At 34.8% G+C, this 24082-nt stretch overlaps 1 protein-coding gene across 3 annotated transcripts in view; it reads left to right on the forward strand.

Annotated features, from left to right (window-relative positions):
* The window catches only part of coro2aa (coronin 2Aa), a 50047-nt gene that overhangs the window by 2323 nt on the left and 23642 nt on the right, over positions 1-24082 (forward strand). Inside the window, exons 1-2 of one of the 3 annotated variants that reach the window (XM_087235207.1) lie at positions 14825-15072; positions 19600-19800. In XM_087235207.1, coding sequence (XP_087091333.1) covers positions 19600-19800 — 201 coding nt within the window. In that variant the 5' untranslated portion in view covers positions 14825-15072. 3 annotated transcript variants of the gene reach the window in all.

Genomic DNA, 24082 nt, shown 5'->3' on the forward strand with positions numbered 1-24082 from the left:
TTTTTCAAGACACTTCTATACAGCTTATAGTGACATTTAAAGGCTTAACTAGGTTAATTAGGTAGGTTAGGGTAATTAGGGAAGTAATATAACAATGGTTTGTTCTTTAGACTATCGAAAAAAAGCTTAAAGGGGCTAATCATTTTGTCCCTAAAATGTTTTTTTTTTTATTAAAACTGTTTTTATTCTAGCTGAAATAAAACAAGACTTTCTCCAGAAGAAAAAATATTATCAGACATGCTGTGAAAATTTCCTTGCTCTGTTAAACATAATTTGGCAAATATTTAAAAAAGAAAAAAAAAACATCAAAAGGGGGCTAATAATACTGACATCAACTGTATATTTTTAGTGTAATGCTTCAATGGACTGTAGATCTTTAGTAACAGGCTACTCCGAATACAAGTGCTACTTAAATGGCAAATAATGAAAGTGTCTGCTTCCTATATTTCCATTAAATATTGACTGTTGGCAAAATCATTACTTTTTATGGCTTATAAATATTCAGTTTCTAATTAGTGGCTTTGATTAGAAATACATTTCTTTTGACCTTTTGAGCTTTTTGTGTTGTGAAGTGTTTAGAATTGTATGGTTTTTATACATGGACTAGTGAGATATAAACATTTAATAACATTACTTGCACATGCTACTTTGCAATAAAAGGGCCTGTGAATAGATTTTTTACTCAAAATTATAAACGAAAACTTTTGTTGCTTTTAATCTTTGTTGAATAAATCTGTTAATTTATTTTAAACAATAATGAATAAAGAATAGCTGTAAAAATTATTCTAGATCAATACAAATTGCTGATTTACCACATTAGCTTGATCCTGACCTGACAGTAAATCCTTAGGGACTACACCTCTTTTTTTTTGCTTTTTTATAGAATGGCAGTGCATCAGAGTTGTTGAAAATCATTATAATACAAATACAAAATATATCAAGTACATACAAGCACATTGTTTTACACAGTAACACTTCTAATTCTCACTAATAAATTATTTTAATATGTAAAAATGTTTTTGTCACATAAACAGTTACTTGTGAACTGAACTGTGATCTTGAATAAAAGTATATGTAGTACTAAAATATAGAAACCCATGGACTTTAAACCATCAACACAGAAACCTCAATAACAATCAACAAAACTGCACAAAGCAAATTCTGGTGACTGTTGACAAAAACAGCACCATAAATCAAATAAGCAAAAAGGAATACAATAATCCTTCTGACCACTGGTTTATTTGTGCTGCAATGCATGTTGAGAGCTTACAGACTCTTAAGAAAACAAGAAACATTGCTCAATATGAGATATGAAATATCAACTCTTAAGCTATAGTCATGGGGTGATATTATGTTTTTAAAGCATCTTTATGTGGATTAGACAAGATAAATTAAATGATGATAAAGTGAAAATGCATTGTAAAATAATCTGTTAATTTACAGAGTCTGTATTTATTTTGTAATTCACAGAGGTGTTTTCTGTTTATTTACAGTTATTAACTGCATTGATCTCAGCTCTGTCAAATATTGATGTTGAAAATTCAACTATGCCGATTAACAGAATGACTTTTATTAACATTTAATAAAAGTTTTGTATAAGAATTTGTATTTGTATTGTATAAGAAATAACTGGCACTGGTGGGAGGTGTGCATTGGTACAAGGCCACAGGCTGAGTGCTTTAGTGTCCCATCAGTGATGAACAGCCACATTGCACTGCTACAAGTGTGATATTGCATTTGTACAACAGTTTGATGGCATAATCATGTATAAAAAAGAAAATCAGACACAGAGAGTCTCAAAATCTCTTTTTATGAGGATCTATTTCCTTTTTCCATTCCTTTACATCTGCAGCTGACCATCAGAACAGCAGAAAGCATTGCTAATTTACTAACATAACTTTAGAGCTAGTATCTAAATGATTCTCTAGTGCATGCATGTCCAAGCTCGTTCCTGGAGGGCCAGTGTGCTGCAAAGTTTAGTTCCAACCCCAATCAGACACACCTGGGAACTCTGACCTGCGAAATCGCATCATTTGACTGCGTGAGACCAATCGAGGATCAAAACATGACCTCTCTGGACAGAAAATTAAAACATGAAGCAATCGCTCGCTTTTTTAAATGTCTAATAAGCTTGTTTAATCCCGCCCCTTTTTGCAGTGCCGCATGACAGAATATCGCATGCTCAAACTCCAATGTGACTGCAGCTTAACCAGGCTTTTTCTAAAAACAATCTTGCAGGTGTGTTGAGGCAAGTTGGAGCTAAAATCTGCAGGACAGCGGCCCTCAAGGACCGAGTTTGGACACCCCTGCTCTTGTGTAATGTCTAAAGTGATGACAAAACAGGTGGTTTTGCTTACATTTTGAGATTATAAGGCTGAACGGCATAAAATGCCATCAGTCTACAGACTTTTCCCAGTATTACTCTGTTGCAATCAGTAGATCACAGTAATTAACCCAGAGAAAGCCAAATCAAAGCAAACACTACCACATTTCTATGGTATAAATATAGCACTACAATATAAAAAAGAGAGAGATCGACTTAGAATGTCACTTACCTGTTTTATAATGATTTGATCAGCTATAGTTTGAAATAACTAAGTTTTTTCTCCCCTAAGGGCTCATTATGCTGTCTTTGTCGCCATCTTGTGGCGTAGTGTCAACCGTCTTTGCTCTGCTCAGTATATGGATGCCAACACGCTGTATCTCAGAAATTATAGCTATTTAAAATAGGCATTATCCTTATGAATAAACTGCATAGTTACAATCTAAACAACTACATTCTTGTCCAAAGCTGCAATATTTGTCAAACTGTTGTTAGTGACCTGCTGTCACTCTATGTAGGCAGAGTAATACAAAAGGTTGAGAAGGCTGTACAAGTGCTGTTATTTGCAGAATATCGCACAGCTATCAGCCTTGAGAACCAGACAGAACGGTTGTATATATATATATATATATATATATATATATATATATATATATATATATATATATATATATATATATATATATATGGCAGTGTATAGCTACTCTGTAAAAGTGGTATTCTTTTAAATAGCATTTTGGGATCTTTCCTTCAACAACTTTTGATATCCAAAAGTTTGAAACTGTGACTTTTATTGACAATTTTTATGGTTTGATCTTAAGTGATATTGTCTGTGCTGGTGTTGTAAACTACAGTGCAAAAACCTGTAATAATAATAATAATCTGTAATAATCTGCCAACTAATTTCCGGTTATTCTAATATTTCTATATATATTATAAACTTATTTCTATATTTATTGTATTACACAATATATTGTTTTTAAACTACTAAAATGTCAATAAAAGTGACAGCATGCCGAGGTGAATTTTCAACATCAAAAGTCGACAGAGCAGTGATCAGTGTCCCATAATGCAATTCATACCTGTAAATAAACTGAAAACACCTACACTGTAAAACATTTCCTTGATTTCAATTTTTAAAAAAAAGCTAAAAATCTTATGATAAAAATCTGTAATCTGTTTAACAGTATTTTTTTTATAAATACGATGAATAGCACTTCCATTTTTATGCTTTTTTTGTTGATATTACCATGGTTCATTTTAGTTTATTGTCCTGAGTTATGCACATTACAGTTTCATGTTACATCCAATGTTGACAAAAGTCGCTGGTTTGAGTCATGGCTGGACAAGTTGGCATTTCTGTGTGGAGTCTGTTGTGCATGTTTACCCCGGTCTATGGTTTCCTCTGAGTACTTTGGTTTCCCCAACAGTCCAAAGACATTCGGTATAAGTGAATTATATGAACCAAATTGGACATAGTGTATGAGTGCATGTGTGAATGAGAGAGAGTCTGTATGAGGTACTGGGTTGTGCCGTAGCTGAAAAGGCATCCGCTGTGTGAAACAATTGCCAAAATAGTTGGCGGTTTATTCTGCTTTGGCAACCCCTGATAAATAAGGGACTAAGCCAAAGAAAAAGGAATGAATGAATAAACGAATGACACTGGCACCTTCTGTATATTAGTATATTTCTTCACTGCTTGTGGGAAAAGTTGTTTGTGATGAGCTTTGGTTCATCATACCACTTTCTTATCCACACCTGCTTATGGTTGTACGATTTTGCAAAAATAGAAATTGGATAAAAATTAAAAATGTGGTGGTTGCCATCATTGTAAAGTTAGGACACGGTGTTGATCTGCTAGACGTTACCATGATAATACGTTTACTTTAGCTCATTCAGGAACATGATATATGCAGGAGTCCAATAATATGCAATAAAGAAGACAACTATTTCACACTCAGTCAGGGCATCACCAAACTACATGCCTTTGTTTGCTTTTTAATTACATGCTGTGCCTTTAACAAGCTAATCAGGTCATTGTTTAAGTAAATACTACAGAAGTTCCAAATCATAGTAAATGTTAGCATTAAAATGAGTTCAACTTAATTTTTGTAATACACCCCTAGTATATTTAAATTAAAATGAAGTATTTGTTGAAAGTAAATAATCGATTTACATAGGAATGTCTGTGGAGTTTATGCTGTAGAACAAAACCTTCAAGTACCGTCAAGTTACATTTTCCACAGATGTTACTTTACACATTAATTAAGCCTCCCATTACGAAAGCCCAAAGGAAGATCCTGCCTCATAAATTATTATTTAGTCTTCCAGGTTTTGACGTTTTGCTTGCTTAACAGTAGAGTGGTTAATCACTTTACAGTTTAACTATTTTTGTTATTTTACAGGAGGTTTTAAGCCCACACATTATTAGAAATACCAGGTTATTAGAAATAATACCTTGACAATTTTTTTAATTAAAGGTTATGAACAAGACTGCAAAGTATTGACACTCTGAGATGGATGTAAAATGTGCACAAAAAAGTATTATGCTAAATTTAAGCTATCATTAAAGATTAAATTTAAAGTTCTACTCACCAAACAGAGACTCTTTTGGTACTACATATTAAATAATAGACAAATATAAATCTTGAATATCTTTTCATGTTAACTGTTTATGGAGGAAACTATAGCCTATGCAAACAATGCAGCCATCTGCTCATCTAAGTACATTCACTAGAGCTCATGAAACCTGAAACTAAATCAATATGTTTATTGACTAATACAAAGATAGAGATGTGCTGCACACACAAATTGTATAATGACTTAAGTATTACGGCGGGAAGTGAAGTCAGTCACATTCCATACCATTCGATAACCCACTTAAGAAGAGAGGATGTTAGCAAAGGCTACGAGACTGAGTACAGGCAGAGTGAGTATCAGCAATGTCAAACTAATAATAATTATCAAAGAACGTTTCTGGAAGAGAATGAGTGTAAGTGAACACACAGTAACAGCAGACATTTTCAAATCATCATCTGACATTTATAATACTGAAAGTCCCAGTAGATAGTTTACCTAATTTATTGAAAATAAAATACCTAGTGAACATAGTAACAGTAACATCAGTCTCGCATCATACTTAATTTTAAACATGCTCAATTTATCATGAGTGCAGTGTGCTTTCATTGGGAGTGTCTTGGTATTTAAATGTTTCACTTGTGTTGCATCTGGTCTTGCATGGCATGATCTTAGGATACACTGTTAAACCTAAAACCTGTCCTAACAACACACAGCATGACAAAATTCCAGTGACTAGCAATTTGGCTGTCTGCACCATACGCAATGCGACACGCAACAGAAGGGTTATAATCTAATTAATACACATATAGCATTATTAAAACTAAATAGGCTGAGTGGCAGATGTGGTTTATACTGATGTGGTGACATTATACTGTATGTAATATTATATATCATATACAATATTTAAAATATGCACTATTTTTATGAATAAACTGCATATTTGTAATCTAAACAACTACATTCTTGCCTAAAAAGTCTCAAAAGTACATTATGTTGTCCAATAGCTGCAATATTTGTCAAACTGTAGTGAGTTTATTGATCTGCTGTCATGCTATGTGGGCAGAGTAATAAAGAAGGTGAGGATGCTGTAGGAGTTCTGATATTGCAGAATATGGCTATCAGATTAGTGAACCAGACAGCACTGTTGTATGAAACACATAAGCAGTAACTGAGGTGATAATTAGTTGATAGTTGTTTATGCTGTTCTTTTGCCTCAATGGTGTTGAAATTTTGTAGATGGTGAGGATAAAAACTTGTTAAAACTTGAAAAGGATACCTTTTATTGTGTGTTGGGGTGCCACATAGCGTGGACACGATGTTGGGCTGAAAGCCATTGAAGTGAATCAAGATCAATCAAGCAATTGTTGACAAGAGACTAGCGCAACACAGCATGAAAGCAGCGAAGCTTTTATTGTGCCAAAGTCCACTGCTTCCAGTTCTTCTAGTCATGATCATGTGGGAAAGTAGCAGTGATTTTTTTTTTTTTATCCTATTAAATACATTTTGTTTATGCTCTGCAGTGCACAGTTGAATAGAATTAACAACATGATAATGCTACTTTGGTGTTTCACTGTTTCTAGAAAACCAAGCCAGAAAGAGGAGGTGAATGACATCATCAGCCTGGCGACACAAAACCCAGTCTGTCACTATATAAAATTGCTTATTCCTTTTGAACATTCTTTCAAAATATTTGGGAAAATGTCAGCATAAAAGTCAGCAAAGTATATAACACTCTTCAAGTCTTTTTTAATATATTTTTATGAAAAAAATAATTCAGATTGTGCCTGTATATAAAATGATTGTCTTAATAATGCTACACAAGTGGTGCTTTAGTTCATAATATAGTACATAAATTGTCCAGCAAGCAAAAGCACAACCAGAGCGAGTACCACTGCATCAGTGCTTGCAGTTATTGCTCTTTAAATACAACAGAATGATACAGTCGTGAACTTCATAAAATCCTCACCCTAACCACAGGCTCCACCGAAATGCAGACATAACAGGAAATCTTTTGAAACTAATCTTAAAAGAACATTGTACTATATTAATCCATTAATCTTGCAAAATGCATAAAGTAACACTTAACGGCAGCATTTAATCTGAGCCTGGAGTAAAGCCCATTGAGAACTAGAAACTAATGACCAAAAAAAAACTTCTTTCTGAAGAAAATGCTTAATAAATAAACACAATAGTGTCATACATTTATTAAGTGAGCTAAAAAGGGTTATTTCAGAACTAACTTTCTAATTAATAGATAATACAGTGATAGTTTAGTTATGTTTACTACAGTCATTATTTTATTCATTAATTAAAAAGCCTCATTGTAAAACACCAAGGAAAATCGCATGAGAACCAATATAGCATATTATTCTTCTTGACATCATCCCTGCACCACTGTGTAATGTGCCTGCTAACCAAGTTATGTGACATGCATATACTTTCCACCCATACTGCAAATGTCATAATAACCTATGATGTGTGCCTTATGTGTCCCTAAATGTTGCATTTGTGGCACAATTATGACTTAACAATTCACGACCATTTATGTTGTGTAACAGCCAAAAGCTTCATCATAGACTTTTTTTAGTTTCTCTGAGGGCTGGGAATGTTTTTATTGATGAATTACTCTTTCAGGACCAGTTTGGCAAGCCCCACGAGCATTTTTTCTCTTTTAAGAGGGAAATTCAAATGTATGCTTTGAAAGTCAAATTGAACATTCTCACTTTCAGAGAAAAAAGGGCCAGTGCAAATTAACAAGATTATTCAGTTGGCAATGCATTTACATTTTTCCTTTCTCAACACGTGGATTTATAAACTACTGCTCACCTTAAGGATTTCACCAAATAAACCAGTGGTTTCACAAACACGAAGTTAGATCAACCCTCCTGTCTGCCAAACAGAGGCAGAGTATTTGCTAAGCAAACCGCATGAATGAATGAGGTGGGCAAATGCAAAACATGTTTACCCAAATTAGTTCTGACCTGAAAATGTAGTTTTTTTTTTAACCTTATCTTCATTTGTCTTCACTTAATACAAACTTGAAATACAACATTAATTAAAAATGCCTTCTTCTGTGTTGCTTTATGCAGTCTAGACTATATATAAATTAGATATTAAAATGCTCTGCAAATGCAGTTTCCAGCTGAAATGAGAACTAAAGGGAAGACAAATCTGTGTTTTTTACTTTACTCTCAAATTGTAACATGCAATTTTTCATTAAAGTTAGTTTGGGCAATTTTTTCAGCTCATCAGCTATTTTCTTTATATGTTTTATGACAATAGTTTAACAAATCTAACGTCTGAATATTCAGTTTTTGCTTTAAATTGATATTGAAAACACATATATAGATGGAAAAAAACTGCTCATGTATGCAACATCTTTGTTTGTATTATGATAAAATTGATGTGGCTGCCTCTAATAAGAAATGAAAGTGCGTTGACAAAGCCTTACTTCGTTTATTTGAAGAGATTTCTATTATTTGTGTAGCTTACTTAATTTGGGGTTTGTTTCAAATTATTTATTTAGTTTTGTTATATTTCAGTTTTACCAAGAAATGTGCAGCAATAGCTTAAGAAAAGGACACCTGTATTGTGTACTGAATCATGACATCAATCCCATTTTTTGAAAAAACAAAAATGTGAGAAAATTGAATCGTGAGTTGAGTGAATCTATGCATCCCAATTTGACCATTTAGGTGGTCAGCTTGACCTTAAAGTTTACTTTACATGTCTATGTTCTGTTTTAACTTTGAGCACAGTCAGAAATTCTTTTGAGGATATCCTCTTTAGTGCTTTTAAAACATGAATAAATCAAATACGCTTGATTAATCAAGCATGTGCTGATTTACAAAAGTCACACATTATTTTACTGATTTGCATGTAAAATCAGTTTTTCAGCTGGGTTATCGTATTTTCATAATTGTTGGAGGCTGAAATCAAAACTGAATTGTTTTTCAATAAATTGCACAGCTCGCTGAAGGCAAGCATGGGATCTCATTGGTTCAGAGCTATTTTATGTTTCTTTGTACATTAAAGTATCTTACTATGACCTCAAAACGCTTTAAAAAAACACTCAAAATGGTGCAAAAATGTAACACTGAATGTCGAAAGGGAACAACTTTTAGTGCTACATAACACCTATATTTTTAAGCGTGGTGTCATATAACAGCATCTTAACCACCACCAAACAAAAAAATCACTAAAGAACCATTGCAGGTGCTATATAGCACTTAAGTCAGTTCCCCTGTGATTACAAGCCAAAGAACCACTTAGCTAATATAACGTGCCAACTACAAAGTATCACTGAAGAACCAATCTTTTTGTTTGTATAGAGCATGCATTTGTAAATCATTTTACACAATCAATTTAGCACATGTTTACACTTGCAATCTGAAGGTATTAGTCCTGTCAATCTTTAAACTATGAAATTAGAAACTCACAAAAGCAAGATAAAATGGCTTACTTGCTTGAGTGTTTTTATGACATGCTTTGCTTTGTTAACATTGCTGGTCAGGTTAAGACTATGCATCAATATTTTTAAATACGACAGTGCTGATTTGAAACATTGTTTATAGTGCATTTATGACATGGTACTTTCATCTTTCTGATGAAACAGTATGCATTATGTTCAGCAGTAAACAGTATGCAAATGTTCAGTGCCATCAACTGAACATTTTACTTTGAAAGTGTTTCAAACTAGGCAGAAAACTGTGATGTTTTTCCAAAGAGCCTGTGTTGGTTTTAACCTCTTAATCTTAATACATTTATATGCCCTCACTGATTGCAATGTCAAATACATTTAATCATTTCAGTGTTTCATCTACGTTTGATTTGATCATCATAAAACTAGAAGGTCGAGTTTGTGTTGTTATCTACAGTAACTTTGCGTCACTAGCTTATTTTTGGATCGTAGGGCTGCTGGTTATCTTGGATTAAAGCTGTAAAGCAGTAAAGTTGTTATTTTGACACGCGTGCATGTCTTGTCCTCACCTCAAGACCTTAATTTTATAAGACCTGAGAAAAGATAAACAAACTTAGCCAGACCCTCCTAGAAAGCCAACATTTATCATATCAAAACACAGTCTTTCTCAGCAGAGTCTCAGGACTCCATTAACATAACAACAATCCACGACCTGGATCCTCCAAGACAATAATATTGCTGCCCTATCTACATAGTTAAGATTTAGTGAGCTCTTAATGGCCCAGAAACTGAAACCCAGGGTTGTAATTGTCAAATGGCAGGATCTCCCCATTCAAGATCACACAGGAAAGAGAGCTGGAGCCACAGTGCTTTTCCTCTGCTCATCAGCATAATGTCTGTAATCTCTGGACATTAGTCAGCGTTCGAGGCTTCCAGAAAGCTGCATGTCAGGCTGCTCTCTAATTGCTTGGATAACAGGGCCTGAACTCATCGCTAATGATAGTGTGAACGCTCCTTTTTTGTTTGGTGATGGACATCCGCCCTGCAGCAAGTCATTAAAAAAGACACAGTCAGCAGGTTTTTCAATTATTTGTATCACCGAATGCCTTGTAGGTGTTGAGTTGCACCTCTGTCACCTTCTAGGTAAAACTTATACTCATCTGATAGAAGTGATACCGATCCAACTTCCGTCTGTTCTTTCAGACTAAACCTAACCTGTGGACTGGACTCTGCCCTTGCATGCGTTTTACACTCCTTATATTGAGTTTATGACACCCGTCCTTAATTTCTGTGTATTTATTTTACCTTATTTATAAAGCATAAACACATTTGCCTCTGCTGTAAAACACAGTATTAACCAGAGCTTTCCTTCTCATACGCTCACACACAAAACCAGCTTTCCTGTCTATTCACACTGCAAAAATGCTTTTTTTTGTATAGTTTCTAGAACAAATGTCTAAAGTCAATAAGCATTTAGAGAAGCAAAATATTGTCTTGTTTTCAGAAATAATATGTCAAAATTAAACAAACACAATAAACCGTCACTTTAGAATTATACGTTTCTATCTGACATTTTTGTCAAAATTGAGTTATTGACATATTTAATATATGTCAGGGGTCACCAACATGGTGGCCGCAGGCACCAGGTAGCCTGCGAGGATCACATGAGTTGCCCGTGGGCCTGTTATGAAATTAGCTTACCATAGCACCACATACCAGTAAGCTGCATCTAATATTTTTTGTAGCTATTCTTTTTAAATCACACTTGCATTGGTTAATATTTATCTGTTTCCAATCATTGTTGACAACTATTGTGAGAAATCATTAACATGATCAGTGTCTTCACATAGATGAATATCATTAATTATTAATAGCATAGCATATAATTAAAAGTAAATTGAGCAAATCTGTTATTAGAAAGTGTGTATCAAACTGGTAGCCCTTCACATTAAACGATACCCAAGAAGTAGCTCTCAGTTTCCAAAAGGTTGGTGACCCCTGATATATTTCATATTAAATGATAACTTATTTACATTATGGGAAGGTTTTTATCAGTTGTTTACATTTTAAGACTTTTTATTTAAAAAAACTAATGTACACACTTACAGTTTGTTCTATAGAATGCAAAAACTTTGAAGTTCAATATCTCAAAAAAATTTTGAATGCAGATAAAACCTTATAAATGCAATGTGATGAAACTTGTTTTTACTTTGACATAAGATTATTTGATTGTTTTAAGGAAAAACTTTTTTTTACATTATTTTTGAAAGAAAGACCATATTTTTTGCCTTACTAGAGAAGTCAAGATATTTGGACTAGAAAGTAAAAAATGTAAGTAAAGCTGTTTTTCAAGTGCATCAGAAGCAGTTCACGCAGTAGACAGATTAATACTTGAATATCACAAAGGTTATGTGTCAAATATTCTGCTGAAAAAAAAGCGAACTAACTTGAAGCATGTCTAAAAGAATAGATAAACTAATTTTAGGTTTTTGAGCAAAAAAAAAATAAATATAGAAGAAAAGTCAGCACACTACAAATACAGTCTGGAATAAAAAAATATTATTTAAAATTGAAACTTGCATATCTCACAGCTTGCATCAAAGTATGCATTTTACAAAATTGTCATAAAATTTAGGTTTTAATTTGTATTAATGCGTTTAATCCTTCACTTTAAAAAATGCTGTCCTGTTTTAACCCAGAAATATTATACGTAAATATGAGTTACATTTTAGATAATTAGATACATTTTAGAGTTACATTTTAGACAAAATTGTCAAGCAAATACCTTGTAGCATTCTCTGATTTAAAGTAGTTATTGTTTTGCAGATTGGCACAGTGGCGCAGTGGTTAGCACTGTCACCTCACTGCAAGAAGGTTGCTGGTTACAGGCCAATTGACATTTCTGTGTGGAGTTTGCATCTTCTTCCCATGTTGGTCTGGGTTTCCTTCGGGTGCGCCAGTTTCCTCCACAGTCCAAAGACATGTGCTATAAGTAATTTGGGTAAACAAAATTAGCTGTAGAGAGTGTTTGGTTGTTTTCTAGTACTGTAATGTGGCTGGAAGGGCATCCATTGACTTTGTAAAACATGCTGTAATAGTTGACAGGTCATTCCACTGTGGGGACCCATGATAGATAAGGGACTAAGCTCAACGAAAATGAATGAATGAATTGTTTTGCTATGCATTTCATAAATCAGTGCAAACAGTTGCGCTGCATTGAATTGTAATCTTGATTCATTATTATAGTTAACTAAAACTAAAAGCATACAAATACAATCCAGTTTGTTACTTGTATTACATTTTTTTTATATATTTAAAAATCCAAGCAAGTATTTACTAATCTAATATATCTATTAACTATCTGTCATGGTTCTTGTGTTTATGTCATGTGTTCCACTTGCTGTGTCACCCCTGTTTGTAGTTTGTGGAATCATGTCCTGTGTATTTAAGTTCTGTGTTTTGTTCAGTCTAGCATCCAGGGTTGTACTGCCATTCCTTGATGTCTCTCCAGCATGTATATGTTTCATTGCCTGTAGTTAGTGTCTTTGTTAATAAATATGTGTTTTGATAAATCCTTCAATCCAGTGCGACTCTTTATAGAGTGAAAACATGACAGAATACCCCCCCCCCTTCTTTTTTGCCCCAGTGTTTTCTTTCCTATCCCCTTGTACTTCTTACGGACCCCATCTACCACCTCCTGTTCCTGTTCTTTCTGCTGGGGCAGGGTAACTAAGCCTCGAGGACCAAACCACAATGTTCCTGGCCATCGCTAATAACACCGCATACAGACCACTGTCATCCGAAGATGGTCCTCGAGGCAATTTCGCCTCATATGTGGAGTGGACACTGGCGAGGAATGGATCATCATTCACCATCTGTGTAGAGGAGGACCTTGCCAGTGCCACTCCAAACCCAGTGACCACCCCAATACATCTGCAGGGAGTGCTTGCCAGAGTCCACCGCAGACAGAGAACTGTCTACTCAAATTCTAGTGTCAAGCCAGACAGTCTCCTAGCCCCTTTGTTCCTCAAAGACGTGAGCTCCAGTGTCATGAACAGCACCCCACCCTCTCCTCCACTGCATATGAAAGATCATGCAGCCAGTCAGTCAACTCCCGTCCCTCTGCTGTCAGCCAGCCCCTCAGCATACCCTCAAGCTTCAGGAGAGGAGGTCTGGCTGTGGGCCTGTCTCCGAGCTATGATGTCCGGAGGATGTCCCCTGGCGTCATCATCTCCGGCCTCCAAGCTGCGGACTCTGCCTTGGCCCTTCAACCCCAAGGCTCCGTGTTGTCTCATCTGTGGGCCGTCAGCCCACCAGTTCCACCAGGCTCCCTCATCCCTCCGCCTTGGTCAATTGTCGCCCTGTCTGCACCTCTAGACTCCACTCCTCTGTCTTTTGTCGATTTGGCTCCGTCGCTGGTTTCTGGACTCCCATCTTCGCCCCACCCAGATAGGCCATCTGCTCCACCCTGGCCCTCTAGGACCTCGGCATTACCCTCACCCTACGGCTCTCCGTGTCCTCCTTGGGCTCCACCACTATCAGCGGCGTCTCCCTCAGTCGCCCCCCACTGGAGTCGCGGGCCACTCCTCCTTTATGGTTCCTCCCTTTCTCGGCTCTGCCCTGGGCCATCCTCCTGGCTTTGTCCTGAGTCTTCTGGCTCCTGCTCCAGCTCCTCCATCTCCTCTCTTGGTTCCTCCCTCCCGTGTCTCCTCCTAGACTCCTCGTTCTTCTGTTAGTCTTTAATCGTCCTTTTTGTTTGCGTCTTGTGATTCCTTTGTTCTGTTTTCCTTCCGTTTTCTATGATCATGAGTTCCACCTGTTGCGTCACTACTTTTGTGATTTGTGTAATCATGTCCTGTGTTTTGTTCAGTCTAGCATCCAAAATTGTATTGTCATCCCTTGATGTCTCTCCTGTGGGTATTATGTTCCAGTGCTTGTAGTAAGTGTTTTTGTTAATAAATACATGTTTTGATAAATCCTGCTATCCAAGGCGATTCTTTATAGAGTAAAAACATGACATTATCTAGTTTACTTTTACTTTATTCATTTTTTTAAATTTTACTTAAGATTAAAACCAAAATAACAAAAATGATATAAAAAAAAATCATTTTAAAAACTTCTAGTAAAAACTGTGATTGTAAATTAACAATATTAAAGCACCTCTGCTCTCTTTTATCAATTCATCAGTCTGATGAATGCCAATACATTAGCTTGTTATATGATTGTAAAGAATAAGTAAATTAGAATAAAAATACCCCTCTTAAATCAAACTTAAGGCCAATACACAATTGTTATTGTATTTATTTAACATAAAAGTATTAATACATAATTAATAATGCTTAACCAGCCAGGCCCCGACACAGAGGAAATGAGTGTGGGGAATGTGTGTGTTATCTTTCCTTCACAACTCCTCATCCCCTGTGCTTTTCTGCTGTGAGGCGCCACCCATTTAGGGAGTGTGTTCAGTTCAGTTTGCACATGATCTCTTACCTGCTTCGCTCACACACACTGGACGCCGCTGGCTTTCTGTCCACGTTTACTAAAGCTGCAGGGCACAAGTTTGACATCTGCTTTTCTCTCTTCTTTGTGTTGGTTGTCTGGCTTCTTTCTCGCTTTGATTTTTTGCAATGTTCTACAAAAGCTGAAATGGATTTGTAACCGGTGGAAGTGGCAAACGGATATTTTTTTCCACTTTTATTTTGTCATCTACAGTTCTCTGTTCGGTCAGGTCTCCGTGTGCTCAGACAGGGTAAGTAGATTGCCAGTCAACACTTTTTTTTATCCGAATCTGTCTAAAATCTGATTAAAATCTGCTTTCACTTTACTTGCCTATCCAGTCCTTTACAAATTGCAGACTTGCGGAGGTTTGAAGAAACAAGGGGTGCATAATGTATATTAACTTTAAAATATTACTATTACTATATTGAGTTACTATTGTTATTGTTGTTGTAATCATTTACATTTCATGGCTTAAGTTGCTCTTTTAGTTATTGACTTTACATTTCAACTACATTGTTTAAATTAGTTTTTCGAAATGAAATTCAGCTTTCAACTTGATTATTTGGATTTTTGGAGTTTTACTTTATTTATATTGTGATTGTTACTTTTATCAGCTTAAATACATCAATTAGAAAACCACATTATAAAATGTGTTTATTATTAAATGTATATTATGGAAAATAAAAATCCCAGCATAGAAACAAATGAAAAACTGTTTTTAAGCCCAAACAATCCACTTTCTGTCTGATGTGTTTTAGTTCTTCTGTTAACTGTGCTTTAAGTCTTAATAAGTTTGTTCTGCTATTGGTATGATTTTTACACCTATTGTTACCTACCACCACACCCACACTGGCTAATCCATCACTCCGTTAATCATTACACCAGCCTTTCAAAGCTGAACAACTCAAACATATACAAATCCTGCCGTTTGCTCTTATATTGCTCGCAGTGTTGCAATGTTTCATGTTCTTAACTTCCTCAACCTATAAAATCCATTTCTTTTAAGCATGTGTGGGTACTAATATGGAAATTAATACACATTTTACAACTAAAATACTGTTTCATTTTCTCTTTAAAAATCGTCATTGCTCCTTTATACGTATTATTATTATTATTATTATTATTATTATTATTATTATTATTATAGTAAAAGAAGCAGTAGTAGTAGTATTAGTAGTGGTAGTAATAATAATAATTTTCATTATTATTTTTGGAAGTGCATGTAAAATGGTCATACACTGTTATACAGATCATTTATACACGCTGCAATGTTAAAAAAAGTTGCAAATCTCTGACATTTAGCAAAATGACTTTTATTTTGTTTATTTTAAAATACTTTATAGGCTGTATAAGAATACATATACATAGAAGCATATCCATACAATAAACCTAATTTCTTTTTTTTGTAAGCCTTTCAACATTAAATGTTTTGATAAATTTTACTTTCAATTCTTTCACCGTTATTCATGTTCACATTTTTACAGTCATTAACATTTATTTTTTGTAAAGTACAGGCATATAATTTAAACTTTTTCAAGTTAAATCTAACTTTGGACAGCTTTTTGTGTTTTAAATTTTGTCTTTTACATATGAAAGTACATATTTTTTCTTGAAGAAATGGTAAAATTGTCTTTTTTGAGCACCTCAGGAAATGAGTTTCATGTGTCCATGTACTCATCTAGTGAGATGGCTTATGCTGAAAACACTACAGACATTATGTATGCTTAATTATATGTAGGAAATGAAATGTTTAGTCTTTTTTTTACAGAGATATTCATAACTTGCAGACCAATATTTGAAAGGTGTACAGTTTTACTTTTGGGCGGCACAGTGACTCTCTGTTTGCTTCAGAGTAAAGCGGTCTCTGGTTCGAGTCCCATTTGAATCGGGATGCTTTTCTGTGTGGAGTTTTCCCCCTGTGTTTCTGTGGGTTTCCTTTGGATGCTTCAGTTTCCAGTTTTGATAAAGTAAATTTAGTGTTTGAATGAGAGAGTGTTTCCCAGCATTGGGGGTTGCATGACTTAAAACATAGACTGGTAAAACATTCTTCTGTAGCAACTCCTGCAACATCCCTTTTGATTAATCTAAAATTCCCTAATTCTGTTATACACTGTAAAAAGCACTGTGACTCAGCTTAAAAATGTAAGGCAACCAGGATTTTTTTACATTGTATTTTACATTAAACGATATTTTTATGACTGGGCTGTTCTTACAGGCCTCTAAAAATTTTGGATTTATTCGTGACTTTGAATTATCAAGCATTAATTTAAAATACACCTTTTCCCCTCTGGTCTACATTATTAAAAATGTTTCTGACACCAAATTTTTTCACAAAATGCTATTTTATTCCTAATATGTAAATCTCAGGTCAGGTGTGTGTGTGTGTGTGTGTGTGTGTGTGTGTGTGTGTGTGTGTGTGTGTGTGTGTGTGTGTGTGTGTGAATATATGTGTGTTTGGTGTTTGTCAGTTTGATTGCGTAATCACCATTTTTAGCTTGTGGTTCTAGTCAGGCAGCTAAAAACTGTCAAAAGCTGTTATCTCTTTTATCCCTCAAGTTCTTAGATCTTCTTGCTGAGAATTCAACTGAACACATCTCAGATATGCAAATCCAGTTGTTGAAATGACAGATTTTCTTTTTAATATAGTAGAGTTTGATCTCACTTTTCCATCTTGTACAGGAGAGCTTTGTCCTTCACCCATTGAAACCTGTCTTATTGTTTTCACAAAGCATTTATCTACACAGTCATCAGAGTATTTGCTGATATCTCCGACAGGTATTTTGTTTAGGAAATTGTTTTAGTCAGAGACAGTAGAACTTGGCTTGTTTTCTTCATCGTTTTCTGCAGAGGTGGATGATTACCAGAGAGTATTATCAACTATTAGTTGGAATATGTAATGACCATGTAAAAGACAGGTATGTATGGATATGTGGAATAATAGTTAGAGTACTGTAGAAATCTGCACAGTCTCTTTGGAACAAGTTCAGATTTTGTGCAAGTAAGCACCGATCTATCTGTAGATTATTTCTTTAATTTGACAGTATATTAAAAAAATTGACTTCTTTTTACTACTGTGTTCTTAAACATGTATCTTCAGGATTTCTTTAGTTGTTCTTACACATCTAGAAAAAAAAATGAAACAAACCTAGCCTTTAAAACTACAACATTTAGCCATTATAAGAGCCACTTTTGAATTGCACATACGTTATCTTCTTTTGAACTGACTTCTGATGAAATGTATGTTCCACTTTTTTAACTGACATGAAAATGACGTTCAACTTGTTCAATAACATGTTCAATGATTGCCAATCTTTCATGCTTTGGTGGATACATTTAAGCTTGGCCTCATGTTGAAGATGACAGATGTCAGATTGTAGCTGAAGTTAAAAAGTTCAAAAAGCTAAAGCAAAAGTTATGTGCCTTTTAAGATTATGAAGATGATAAAACGCATACTTTGACATTTTATTGTATACATAAAATATATATTGTACAAAATCTGTTTTAGAATAAATGAACAGAAAATCAAAGCCAAGTATCTGAACAAAGTACATTTCAAATTTGAAGTTGATATCTCCAAAAATTAGATTTCGGCTGCAGTACCAAATATTACCAGCAGTTTCCATTGGTGACCATGTCCAAGTGCACCCACTTATTCTGTGTATGTTTTAAGAAATATGAACCATATTATTTTTTACTTTTGACAATATTTGTAAAGTAGACATCACATTATAAAGTAGAATGGGCAGTTTAATGCAATTTAGCCTCTAAATACTTTAAAAATATGAATTGCTGTAGAGCAGGGGTACTCGACTTTGTTCCTGAAGATTTACCTGGCTGCAGAGTTCAGCTCCAACCCTGATCTAACACACATGAACCAATTAATTAGGACCTGAACAGCACTTGATAATTACAGGCAGGTGTGTTTGATATGGGTTACAACTGAAATCTGCAGGAAGGTAGATCTCCAGGAACAGGGTTGAATACCCCTTATGTAGAGCATTGGTTTATGACTATGAGTATCCTTGTCACAACTGTTTCTCAGTAACATCTTTTAAAAATCAGACATGTAAACTAGAAATGTAAAGCTTTTGAATGTCACCGTTTGTCATAACTGCTTTATGTTTAAAATACATATATTATGGTTTAAATGTATAACTCAGTGGTTGACTGTAAATTGGTTTTGATCTATTAGGGTTCCTTCATAACAAAATCAAGAATCCGTGCTGAAATATTTAGAAGTCTTAGACCTTTCTAATGATATATAGTTTTGTTATAATTAGATTAAGATTTAATCCATTATAGTGAAGTAAACCTGACAGTTAAGGCATTCAGCTTAAAAACTATGGGATTGTCGAATGCTTTATTTTGATGAACATTTTAAACTGTGCAATAATATCCAGAAAAATGCAAAGCTAAAGTAGTTCCATTCAAGTCTTGCCCACATTGCAGTTCCATGTCACTACGCCTAATGATTTCAGTGATTTCACAGCCTTTAACAGTCAAACATCAGTTTAAAACTAAACTAAAGGCTTTAGATGAACCTGACAAATGTCTTGAAATACAACATCTAAACATTGTCTTTTGTTGGGATAACAACCGAAGTGTAAGTGTTATATGAATTAGTAGACAAACCACCTGTGCATTATTGCATTGTGCATTATTTTCTATTAATTCAACAGCCCATTGTCAATTATTGTGCGAATACTATATGCTTACCACAGCTAAATTGTCAGATATTAATCCAGTTAATTTCATTGATTCTTCTTTTTCACTATAGATGACATGGCGTCCTCAGTACCGGAGTTCTAAGTATCGCCATGTGTTTGGGAAGCCGGCCACAAAAGAGAACTGCTATGATGGCGTCCCCATCACTCGAAGTGTTCATGACAACCAACTCTGTGCCGCTAATCCACGCTTTATCGCTGTCATCACTGAATGTGCAGGAGGTGGATCTTTCCTGGTGCTGCCCGTCCATCATGTAAGTAAAGCAGTGATTATAATCTTGGTCCCACTTTATATTAGGTGGCCTCATTTACTGTGCACTTTAATCAAAAATACAGTTAAAAACAGTGTATTTACTGTGTTTATAATATATTGCAGAACATGCTCTTGAGGTGGGATACGGGTAGTGTTAGAGACAAGTTTGGAGGCATGGGTAGGTTTAAAAGTGGGATAAGGTGTAGGGGATGCAGAAATTACTTACAGATGTAATTACATGCATGTATTTAATCAATCATGATTACAGTGTAGAAACATACACAATAATGCATTGTAACAAATTATTAATGTATGTGGTCATTTGATGTCGTGTTAATACACGTTTCAACATTTCAGCTCCCTTACTCAGAAACAATGCCAGCAGTTAGTAGTTTAGATACGTATGAATGATGACAAAATTGCATTTCACTTGTAACTGAGTCATTTATGTTACGTAATTGTTTTTTTGGGATGTTCTCTTTGTTGAGACTTGTGTCTTTAACAAAGACATTTCTGTGTGATGATGCTTGGTCAAACTTGTAATAACTTAGTACTGAGTTTTACTGTAAAATATAATCCCCTTTTAAGGTGCTATAGAATGCATTGATACGTTATGTTTGAATTGTTCTCTGTTATCTAGAATGTTTGTGGCTTGGTAAGTGTAAAAAATGTCCAGAAATTATTTTACCAGCCTATTTAGAACCCTATGATATATCCCAGGATGAAAAGCTCTGGTTTTACCGTATGTGAAAGTCCATCAAAAATAAAATGCATTTTATTCTTTTAGGCTATTTATTCACTTATTTCTTACTTTGCATTACTAAGTTACTAACTTAAGGCAGTAATATTCTTTTTATAGTAATAATAATAATATGTACAGTTTCGCTATTATTGATTTTATCAATAAAAGTTATAATGCAACAATACCGTTTATTAATGCATTGCAGACGAACAGCTTCAGCGCCAAATGAGTGCTTTAAATTATATTTTATTCTCCCTATTTCTTTCTGCTTTTTTCAAATAGTATAAATGTGTAAAGTTTTAGGTAAAGACTTCAAATTATGCCCACACATAACCCACTATTTGTATAACCAGTTAATAAATCTAGTGTAATCAGCATAACCGAGTCATCACACTTGACATTGCCTAGTGTCCAACTAATCATCTATCAGTGTTAGGAAAAAGTTAAATGTTACAATCTAATGTCATTTAAAAAAATAGTAGCTGAATGTGTTAGTTACATTTTATGGCATAGCCAGAAAAATATCTTTAAAAAAGATACCTAAAAAAAGAAATTCACAGTTATTACCAAGAAAATTTGTTACATTTTAGCATGGATAACATGGAAATCAACAGGGTATATACATTTTTTCATAATTTTAAAAATAATTATTTTTTTGGTGATATTGTCTAGTTGGCATTTGTAAAAAAAAAAAAAATGTCATAAGCCATTAGGCTTTTAAGTCTACACGTCAAGTCTTTTTAATAATGAGGTTATAATATTTGAGGTTACATTTAAATTTTTAGGCCCATGAGCTACAAGTCAAAATAAAATCGATATGCTAACTGTATTACAGTTTACTGTACAGTATATTTTCTGATTTTTAAATTTTGCATGTGCAAACAGCAGTATAGCCTAAGTTACATATTTTTTAATTATCATTCAGCCTACCTGCAGCGCATGTGAGAGGTTGATTCGCGGCAAATCCACTTACTCAAGCACTATACCTATTTCATGTATAACTGTAAACTTGACTTCGCAGGCCGATCATCTTTAAACTCAAAAGGCATTTTAAGTCTCCTAATTTGACATTGCTGCTGCATAATGAGATGTTTCTTTACACAACTGTAAAATTGGCTTTAGCAATTTGAAAATGAAAGCAAACATTCAAAATGTTTCTTCGTTTTGTCAATTTCATAGGTTCATTTTAATAATATTAATAAAAATGAATATAATAAATTATAATATTAATTATAGTGTAGATTACTGTGGGACTGTGCAGTGTCCAACTAAACATTTTTATTAAGCAGGTCGCACACCAGAAGCGCCGCTCGGCGCCGCGACACGGCGCGTACATGACAGTTTAAAGTATCACACACCAGACGCACACATTCGAATGATATTTAACATGAAACTAATCAGATGGCGCTCTGTGGCGCGGCTGAAAAATGAACTGCGTCCTGAGCCGTCGCCGGGCGCCGCCGACAGCCGCCGACTTGCGGCGCCGGTGTGTGTATCCTGATAGAAACCTATGTTTAGAATTCTAAAATACATGTTGCTGCGTGCTGCCGAGCGGCGCTTCTGGTGTGCGACCTGCTTTAGGCTACATATCTCCTAACTGAAAAACTAATGTGAAAATGACTAGCAGTTGCGTCTCTGCTAAAATTATTTTAACGGCAAATTTCTTCTGCATTTTTTCCTTTTAGGGCTCAAGAGAGTTGTTTTTATACAATTAGTTAACCAAAACATGTAATGAATTAGGCTGCTCGCGTTCATACCATACAGTAGTCCAGTTTTCTAGAGCGCGCTTTAAAGGTTATAAACGGACACATCCTGACCTGGCGCGGCCAGATCTTTCGACTATTGCTTTAATTTCACAATTTTCACAATTTAATTGCTATTTTATATTATGAAATTTTCAAAAATTGTTAAATATTTATGTGTGTTCCAAAGGTTGGAATAACGGGAGTGTTAATAATTATTGACAGAAGGAGTTGAGGAGTTTTTTCATTTAAATGAGGTGGAGTTATTTTTGAATAATACAGTACAACACACTTTACAAATCTAGTGAATTAAACCTGTTATGCAGCTTCAAGATGTCATGTTTAGGATGTAATCTGCAGTAAAATGTAAGCAAAAATGTTAATATTGATATGATCAAAAACTTTAATAGAAATAAAATACATCCGCTCGTTCCTAAATGTATACTGTCTACATTGGACTGTCAACAAAATGACTCTGATTCTAATCAGTGATTCTGTCAACTGAATGCGAAAATGATGCCCTGTTCTGTTTGTGACCTACTCTCAATACTTGCAAAACTGTTGGATTTGCAAAGATCACATTGTCACATCCAGTGTAAAGAGCTTGCTAGCAGTTGCAGAAAGGCGTGACGGGGCACAACAACAGTCCTGTCTTATGCAAACAAGGATCATAAGGAAGGCAATTGAAATACAAACATCCCCACAAGATCAACAATGTCAGGTATTATTTTTTCCTGACAATGTAGAGAAAACCTGTACATACGCACACGCTCCTGCACGCTTACCTCCCTCTGACACACTTCAGCCATCTGTGTGGTTTTATTGCTCTGTTGACTGTCTCATGTTTGGTCAGGTATGACCTCATATCTAAAGAATGGCACAGGTTACTTGAAAGCCTTCAGGCATCTTTCTGTATCATCTGTCTCATCTCCTCCCCCCGACACTTGAGCTTGACTCAAATGTAGCATGTCCATAAGATAAAATGCGCTTTAGTAGCAAACAACATGGTATGTGGTCATTTGATTTCATGTTAATACACGTTTCAACATTTCAGCTCCCTTACTCAGAAACAATGCCAGCAGTTAGTAGTTTAGATATGAATGATGACAAAATTGCATTTCGTCACTTGATAACTGAGTCATTCATGTTACGTAATTGTTTTTTTTTTTGTTTTTTTGGATGCTCTCTTTGTTGAGACTTGTGTCTTCAGCAAAGACATTTCTATGCGATGATGCTTGGTCAAACTTGTAATAACTTAGTACTGAGTTTTGCTGTAATATACAATCCCTTTTTTAAGGTGCTATAGAATGCATTGATACGTTATGTTTGAATTGTTGTCTGTTATCTAGAACGTATGTGGCTTAGGGAAGTGTAAAAAATGTCCAGAATTTTTTTTACCAGCCTATTTAGAACCCTATGAAATATCCCAGGATGAAAAGCTCTGTTTTTACCGTATGTGAAAGTCTTGAATGTAAATTAACTATGCGCAGCTCATTTCACTGATGTGCACACAGCATGATGTACTATGACACACATGCAGAATAATCATGCTAACATTGTCAAAAACATATTTGAAGAAACTGAGTAGATGCCTAGTCAAATGACAATTATTTCAATTGAATTGGCCAAAAGCTCCCCATTGGGAGTGAGTGAGCTATCAGTATGTAACTGCGTCTGAGTTATGGGTTGAGGATTAAATATAGACTAAATTATAATTATACACAAAAAACGTGACCAACAAAGATGTATTTTTATAGTTGCATTTTGTAGGTTTAATGTATGAAAACACAGACAGGAAT

The sequence above is a fragment of the Danio rerio genome, chromosome 1, assembly GCF_052040795.2.
Source record: "Danio rerio strain M-AB ecotype USA chromosome 1, GRCz13ab, whole genome shotgun sequence".
Lineage (NCBI taxonomy): Eukaryota > Metazoa > Chordata > Actinopteri > Cypriniformes > Danionidae > Danio > Danio rerio.